Source organism: Talpa occidentalis, unplaced genomic scaffold, assembly GCF_014898055.3.
Source record: "Talpa occidentalis isolate TD23 unplaced genomic scaffold, MPIMG_talOcc4v2.1 talOcc4.8, whole genome shotgun sequence".
Lineage (NCBI taxonomy): Eukaryota > Metazoa > Chordata > Mammalia > Eulipotyphla > Talpidae > Talpa > Talpa occidentalis.
In genome coordinates, this window is record NW_023605194.1 from 79,913,053 (window position 1) to 79,921,291 (window position 8,239).

Sequence of the window (8,239 nt, forward strand, 5' to 3'; positions counted from 1 at the left end):
TCTTTCCATCCCGACCTCCTTAGCGTTGTACTTTTCGAGGATTCACCCGGTCTCAGTCCGTTTTTTTTTGCAGCCACGGAGAGGGCAAGCCTGCCAGGTTCAGCTTCTGTGTGCGCTGCTGAGGTCCTGGAAAGGACCGACAGCGACACAGACCCAAAAAGGGCTTCGGTGTTCTCATGCATGCCTGTTCAAAGTTTTCATCTTCTTTGGGATCACAAACCATTTTAGGTATTTGGTAAAAGCATACACAAGCGCACCCACGCACTGAAGTGCTCGTTGAAGATCACACTTTAAAATACAAATTTTAGGTAGGAAGATGCCATCGTCACAAACCTCCCAATCTCCCTAAAACCCAAGATGCCTGAGTTACACTCTTACAGCCATAATCAAGGGGGCGGGGCACGAGTGTGGAGGTCTGTGTCATGAACTCAAGCGTGAATCTGTTTGGGGGGCAAGGGTCAACTTGGCAGGGTGGGGGTGGGGAGGGCACCCCATCATACAGCAAGGCATCCAGAAATCCTGGGGATGTTGGATATTCCAGGGACGACCCAGTCTTAGGTAAAGAGAGTTACATGGTCAGAAAACAGGTTCTCCACATGAGGCTCACAGGAGGATACTGGCACCCCCAAAACTAATTCTCTCTCTCTCCCTCTCGCTCTCCCTCTTTGCTTCCCTCCTTCCCCCTATGAGTGTGTTTGTATGTCCCTCTGACTTTTTTCCAAAGGAAGGGGATGCTTTTGGGAACTGTAAGCTCCCTTTAATTCCTGCAGGATAGGACAAAAATAGAACCAAGCTTTAAATCCTCCACCATGCCAGTGGTCCAGTCCACACACCAGAGGTTTTGTCCTAAGGCAACAAGATGAAATGGCAGGTGTTGGCATGGAGTGGAGGGGGAAGTTCCTTCTAGGTTAGCCAGTTTGCGAGGTGGTCCCAAAGTGCTCACAGGAAGGCAACATGCTGATTGCCATTTGCCTGGCAGTGAACCCCCTTGTCTACTTATGCCTTGCTGGTTCTGGTGGATCAGCCAGGATGTGGAAGAGGCTTGTGAATGTTTAGGACAAGAAACACTGCAGTTGAACAAAGACCAGTGCAGGGCTCAGGGAACATTTTGCCTTCTTGCTGCCCCTTCGGTTCCATACACATCAGGTTGGAAGTCCTGTGTCTCACTTGGGGGGAAAAATGGAAGCCTTTTCCTTCCTTGCTCTGCATAATCAGTGGGACCAAAGTGGCTTCTGAAAGGAGGGGAGTGTGCCCCGGGGTAACCCACCTGCTGAGAGGACAAGAGAGCACAGGACCTTTCCCTGCTAATTGAAGACCTGCGGCTCAGGAATCTATCCCCCTACAAGATCCCCCAGCTTCTGTTGGCTCTCTCCCTGTTACAAACAATGTAGAAATCTGTCTTCCTTGATTTATGGGGCCTTTGTGGCAGGAGTCTCCAGAAACCTTGAGAGTGAAGCAGTACCACAGTTGATTAAACGGGGGAGTCTCTATTTCTGGGCATCTGCATGTGTTTGTATACACACATCCAATAAGAAACCTGATTTTTACTTTACAATGTGCGAATACAATATAGCTTGAAGCTCTGGCAGCGAGGCCCATTTATGTGGCCATATTGTGTTTAATGTGGGAGCAGACGCCCCGGCCGCCACCCCTGCCATGTGGTTACAGCATCCCTCCAGAACCACAGCGGAGAACTTCAGACCTTGCCTGGCGGGCTCCAGATGCAGAAAAGAGTAAGAGTGCCCCTCCCTTCTGCTTCCCTCCAACCGGTGCCTCTTTTGCTACTGTCACCAGCAAGTCTTGAAGTTCTGCCAGGAAAAATGGTCCATCACTGAGGTCCACAGAAGGTTCATCCATGGCAGACATCCGGAGTCTTTCCTTTTGGGCCAGTTCCCTCCTACAGGAAAGGGGCTGAAGGAGGAAAGAGCCACCTCTAAGAAGCTCTAGGGAAAGAGATTTCCATACGCCAAAGGATTTTCTCAAAACTCTACCTTATATCAGGGCCCCCTTTCAAAATGATTTTCCTTTCCTCTTTCCCTTGTGTTCCAGAAAAACAACCATTTTAGACTCCACTTCTTTCTCTTCTCCCTCTTTGGATTGCTGAAGAAAGTGTCACCTGGGAAATGGTCTTGGTGATAATCAAATCTAGTGGAAAACCTGGAGCTGGCTGGTTGTTTCTTGACCTAAGAATGGAAAGGAAATGGATTCCTAGGAGTCCAAAAACCTTTCTAGAAAGATTGTTTTCTTTACCACCACACAGAAGATCCCTTTCTCCTATTAACCTCAAACTAATTTCTGCAGAGGACACCACCAGGAGGGGCCAGGGCAGTGCTACTAGGGAACCACAGGTAGAGCACAGGCAGTACTTGGGCACTGAAAATGCCATTAATTTGGGAAAACAATTTGATATTTGACTTAAAAAGAAACATAAGAAATCACAATCAGGGAAGAAAATAGCACCTTACTTGATTAGTTTTTCATTTGTTTTACATTTGAGAAGGGCTTTTGTTTCGAAGGGAATATATGGAAGAAGTCACCAGCTGCTTGATTGCTTAAGATCCTTAAAACCCTTACAACAGGCTTCAGGCAGAGACTAGGAAGCTGCCTGAGATGTTGGAGAACCATTCAGATTCCACGGGAGGTGGGGGGAGGGGAGGCTGAAGATCAGCTCGCAGGAAAGCCAGGCTTCCAAATGGACAGCAGCTTCATTTTACTAAACAGCTTCCACAGACAAGAAAAAGATCTCAGGGCAGGGGGAGAGGGGCAGGTATGTGGGGATTGGGGGTGGGGGAGGCACTGTTCTCTGAGGGAAGCAGAGAAAGTTTGGAGAGAATAGTCCTTGGTAGCTCCCCACCAGTTTGGAGACTGATGTCCACAGCAGTAGATGGCTGGCTAAAGATTAATAAAATATTCCTAGACAGATTTGACATAAAAAATGGAGCAGGAAAATGGAGGAGAAGAAAGAATAGTCTAGTGGAGGTCTCTTAAATGGCCTGAATCCAAGACAGAATGATTTAAAGATTTTATTGAGAGAACAGATGGAAGATGAGAGCATTTCTTGACACAGAATGGCACTTCTTGTGCACTCATATGGGCTGCATAATATAGCATTATATTAATCTCCTTATAACTCAAAATAAATAAAATGAAGAATGTATTCAAACTCTTGTATTTGCCAGTAACCTCCCTTGGGTTGCTAACACTGAGGAGAAAACAGTAGGAGAATTTAGACTACAGGAAAAATCAAGAGCTACTAATGTGACCCAATTGCTACTATTTATTTAATGGAACAGTCATTATTTTCTTTCTTTAACATATGTGTCTGATAATAAAGCAAAAGTAAAGAAAGATAACTATTGATGTGCCACTTCAGAAACATACAAACAGTTGCTAGCTTCTTCATTTATTGACATTTTAAAAATATATCTGCTTAAGATTAAGTTAGTGTTCAAATACTAACAGCACAATGGACAATTCTTGATTAAGGTTTTAATTATTTATTTTTTAGAGTCTCAAATAGATGGAGAACAGAGATGAAATTGTTGTCAAACATAAAAATACGAATTGAAATGCTTCCGTTTAGATGAATCTTTAACATTGACTTGACCATATGGACACTAGAAGAAATAAAAAAAATAATTATTGAATTATTTAACAATCATCTTGAAAAACTACAACACTCTCATTATTTAAAAAAAGAGTCTGCTAGTAATGTTATGGAGATCATTTGATCTGTCAGGTCCTGCAGGCTGAGAGGAGAATAATGGCAACCTCTGGCAAATGGTCCTAATTAGGGTCTAAGAATCACTTCCTAAATGCATCCTTCCAGCTTTAAGAATTTTACTGTCAAAACCACTCTTAGAAAATCCTTACGTCCTCAATTTATGTAAAGCTTTTATGCATTTGATTAGAAACATAATGGCACAGGTAGGAACATAAAAGTGTGCAAGCTTAATTTTTCAATACTGGTTACAGTTCATATATGTACTTAGTGTCTATTCCTTAATTATAAAGTGGTCAGCTAAAAGAAATAATACCTTTTGCCCCAAAACATACAAAGTAAAATCTGTAAACAGATCACTGTTATTATATAATCTTAATTAGAATCTGTTTATAATCTTAATTCTCTAACAATTTACCTTACAAGCATGCTTGTATAAAGCTATTGAGAAGAACTCACTCCCATTTAATTTTTGCTCTAAATAGGGAAGAAATAGTTCATTTTAATCATTGAAGAACAGAAAGACATATCAACTGAAATATACATTTTAGGAAGTATACAGCACTAAGTCTGAGATAGCTAATTTCATAGTTAAAGACAAGAAAGGAAGTAAGGGTGGGAGAGAGACAGAGACAAAGAAAAAAGGGAAGATGAGGAGGAAGGAAGGAAGGAAGGAAAGAAGGAAGGAAGGAAAGAAATGACTATCATTTAAAGGGAATCCATCTCAATACTGGGCAAGTTTCAATTTATTCAGCTAATAATGAAGAAATATGCTTTCTGGGATCTAGTTTGCAACATTCTAGATTTCTTTTCCTGCTCTCTTTGTACTTGCCTAGTGAACATGACTTATTTGAAACCTCATGAAAAGTTTCCTGGTAATAAAGAACTCCCATGAATTTCAAATCACAGCATTTCAAGGAACTGATGCTCACAGTGAAATGTTACAAAATGTCATTAACTTTAAAGGTCCTATGTTGGTCCTAAGGACTTCATTGTCCTTGACTAAAGTAGCTTGTGAAATGTGCACTCCAGGTCTATTGACTTTTTTATTTGACTTGTTTTTCAAATAATCAGTATTTACAAAGTTACAGAAGCACGGAAAACTGCTGTAATGTGAGAATTTGCTACTCACGTGTCTGCAGGCAGAGCCGCAGCATTTTCCTCTCTGTAAGTGGGCGAGCTGAGTGAGCACCACATAACCAGTAGCTGGATCCACATAGGTTAGCTGGCCAGCCTGAAGAGTAATGAAATAAAACAATTCATTAATCTCAATATTCATCATATCTCCTCACCATAATTTCTACTCATAAAATACTGTGAAAATTTCTTTAAACAATATTAAACTTCTACCCAGCAATTTTAGTGGCATTTGCAATTAAAGACTGAATGCATTCCAATATTAGACACACTCCAACTTTATGTGACACAAGGAGAAAATATATAGTTTGAGAAAAATGAGAAGTTGATGGAAAAACAAGAACTCCTCTATAACCAATAACTATGTAGCTACTTCTCAGGTATTTTTCATTCAGTTTCTAAGTAACAAGTTTAATAACAGGTGATTTAGATGATTTTAAGAGCTTAAGAGGCTGAAAATGAACTTTCACTCAGAAGTTGCAGTTGCAATTTTAGTACTTAAAATATGTGGGTAATGATTGAAACTTACAGAAAAGGTGCTAATCAAAACCAACAGTTCTTCCAGAAAAGTATTACCTTCACTATTATTGAACACTTTTCTTTACCTTCATGATGTGTTACTCCACTGCACATTTTACACTATTTTCCTTTTTTGGAGTGTTAGTTTGGTTTTTAAAGGTGGGGGGAGTATTGTTTTTAACATTTAACACTCAATGCTTTCACCAGTTTGAGCAAAAGCAACTTTTACTATACCCCTTCAAATGTCAAAGAAACATTGTCTATCTACATTGAAACAGGCTTTAATAAAAAGCGTCCCAAGCATTATGTGTGAAGGCAAAGTATAAAATGCAATGTCTACTGTGCATTTGTGCCTTGTCCATGATACTACTTATCCCTGGAATTTTGTGGAGGAACTTTCTCTGTTTTTTAGCAGATCTTTTGTACCTCACAGTCACTCTCCATCACTCTTACAGAGTCTTTTCATTAAAATACACAAGAGACTTGAAAGTCTTCTAAAATACCTGTTTGTATGTGCCATAAACAATTTATTTCCCTTGATGGTTGAACAAAAGGGCCAACAGAGTTCAAGTCTGGGTCTACTCTAAGGTATTCCAGCAAAGCAAGGCCAGGGCAGCAGAAATATAGCAAATAAGTCCCAAGGCCAGTCTAAGAAGGGGGTCACAAGCCCTTTGGGACCACAGAAGAGGATTACATGAAACCAGGACCACTAAACACTGGAATGACCCATTGTCAAGGTCTCACTTCTTTATTTACAAAGACTGTTTAGAGACTTGGAAGAGCAACCAAAAAAAAAAAAAAAAAAAAAAACACTGTCAAGCCTGTTAACAACTTTCTTTTCCCTTCTCATAGCTTCTGAAGGCAATTTATCCGGCAACCTGGAAGCCTAACAGATTGTTTCTGTGCTTTTGTCTGCCCTCCTGCTTTTCACTGCTACTGAGAAACTGAGCTTGTGGGCTGCATGCACAACTCAGTCAGGGAGCCTCAGGGAATGGTGGCAACAAAGATGCTCAGGAGTGACACTGACAGGTTGACTCCAGAGGGAGATGTTCAGTGACACACAGCAGCACAGAGAGAGAGGTAAGGGAGCTTCCTGCCTTGAGGTGTGGAAGGAACACTTGTGAGTGGCTCTGGTTTGTCAAAACAGAAAAACAATATATTGTTATTGGGTTTACTTATGGAGTCTGGGCAGCCATTGCACCTATGGCATTAACTCTCACTCAAGAGTATGCAAGTCTTTGCTTCCTCAGGCTGACTGAGCCTGTCTTTACTGGTGTCTGCTCTAAAAAGAATGAAACTTGTTGCTTCATCTTCTAGATTTATATGGTTCACTTCATGGTTTTCTGCCCTACTCCTTGACTCCAGCCACCTCAGAGAACATAGTCCTGTCAAGCACTGGTCATACACAGTTTATTAAGTAGTTTACTTTCAAATCACTAACAGCTTTCACTTCTCATAGTTTCTGAAGGCAATTTATCTGGCAATCCGAGAGAGCTTTGCTCTCTCAAGACAACAAAAACATGAATATGCTACTGTTCAATTCATGTAGTCTGAGGTGTTGGAAACCATAAGGAGAGATGCATGGTTTGACACTGGCACTAACAAGCAATTGTCAAATCCCTAACACATAACTCAAGACCGTCTAGGTTGGAGGTAAACACCTAATGTTCGTTTCTTTTGAAATTGTGCTCATTTAGGATGGAAGGAAGGATGGAAAAGATGGTAGCAACAATTAAAATATATTTTACAATGTTAATGCTTTGTTTTAGTCAAATCACTGAATAGCAATCTGATAATGCAGATGAACACACAACTTACTTTTCCTGTGACTGCCCAGTTCTTCCATTTACACACACACACACACACACACACACACAACCCCCCCCCCCCCAAAAAAAGCTGCTAACAGAATTTAACCAGGACGCTGAGGGTCACACTCAAACTCAGGACAGACACACGTTAAACCCTTTGCCCGGAACAGGAAACAGGGACCAGTTTTCCAGCGAAAGGTCGACGCGAGACGCGTGTGGCGCGTAGAGGCCAGAGGCTGCGCCGCGGGCGCCCAGGACCTCTGGCCGGGCCCGCGGCCTCCGGGTGCGGGCACGGCCCGGGCTGCGCAGGCGCTCGGACCCGAGCCGCCGGGGGGGCCGGGCTGGGGTGCGCGGCGGTGGGGGGGAGGGGGGGCGGGAGGGGTAGGGGGGGAGGGCGAGGTTGGGCGCGGGCAGGAGGGGCCTCACCGCGCAGGCGGCCGCGTGCAGCTCCGCGATCCTCCGCTCCGCGGCGGTTAACTCTTCGCGGGCCGGACGCCTACCCGCGCGCTCGGGCCTGCGCGGAGAGCGGGGCCCGGGGCGGGCTCCCTCGGAAGCGGAGCCGCGTGCTAAGCTGAGGTGCTGTCGGAACCCTGCTCGGACCCATAGGGGTTTGGGTGGCGGGGCGGCGGGCCGTGGCCTTCCGAGCGCGGCGCGGGCCCACGCGGGGACCAGCCTGGCCGCCATGGCCGCCCCGGCCGGTGGGGGGCGGAGCGCCCGTCGCAGGGCCGGAGGGCGGCGATCGCGGGCCTGGGTGCGCCGCGGGTCCCCGGGGCGCGGCCGCCCCGCCGGGCCTGGGCCTCCGACCCGCTGGGCCTTGCCAGGGCGGCTGGTGAAGGGCGCACGGCCCGAGCAGGACGCGTCCGTCCCCTACCCCGCTGCGGGAACAGCATGGACTTTTAAGGCAGCTGGTGAAGCGCAGACAAGATACGGGGACGGAAAGAATGTGCCGTTTCCAGGTGTCTGCACCGAAATTCCGAGTATACTTTTTGTCGGAGATGGAAAGTGGGCATTTTTTTTTCTCCTGTTATTTTAGACTTGGGGTCAGGCGACA

General features: G+C 44.6%; 1 protein-coding gene across 1 annotated transcript; it reads right to left on the reverse strand.

Annotated features, from left to right (window-relative positions):
• Positions 1-3,239: 3,239 nt before the first annotated feature.
• CUNH1orf53 (chromosome unknown C1orf53 homolog) lies at positions 3,240-7,872 on the reverse strand. The gene is made up of 3 exons (XM_037495951.2): positions 7,615-7,872; positions 4,854-4,955; positions 3,240-3,617 (listed from the first exon to the last, which is right to left on the reverse strand). Exons 1-3 carry the CDS (start codon positions 7,870-7,872, stop codon positions 3,546-3,548), a joined length of 432 nt encoding a protein of 143 aa, XP_037351848.1. The 3' UTR covers positions 3,240-3,545.
• Between the last annotated feature and the right edge of the window lie 367 nt (positions 7,873-8,239).

What these genes read in the sequence shown, in the direction of transcription:
- CUNH1orf53 (XM_037495951.2), bottom strand. Translation starts at nt 7,872, where the DNA reads ATGGCGGCCAGGCTGGTCCCCGCGTGGGCCCGCGCCGCGCTCGGAAGG. An exon ending in TGCACGCGGCCGCCTGCGCG is followed by an intron (nt 4,956 to 7,614) that starts GTGAGGCCCCTC and finishes ATTACTCTTCAG; the next exon opens with GCTGGCCAGCTAACCTATGT. An exon ending in GCGGCTCTGCCTGCAGACAC is followed by an intron (nt 3,618 to 4,853) that starts GTGAGTAGCAAA and finishes TATTTCTTCTAG; the next exon opens with TGTCCATATGGTCAAGTCAA.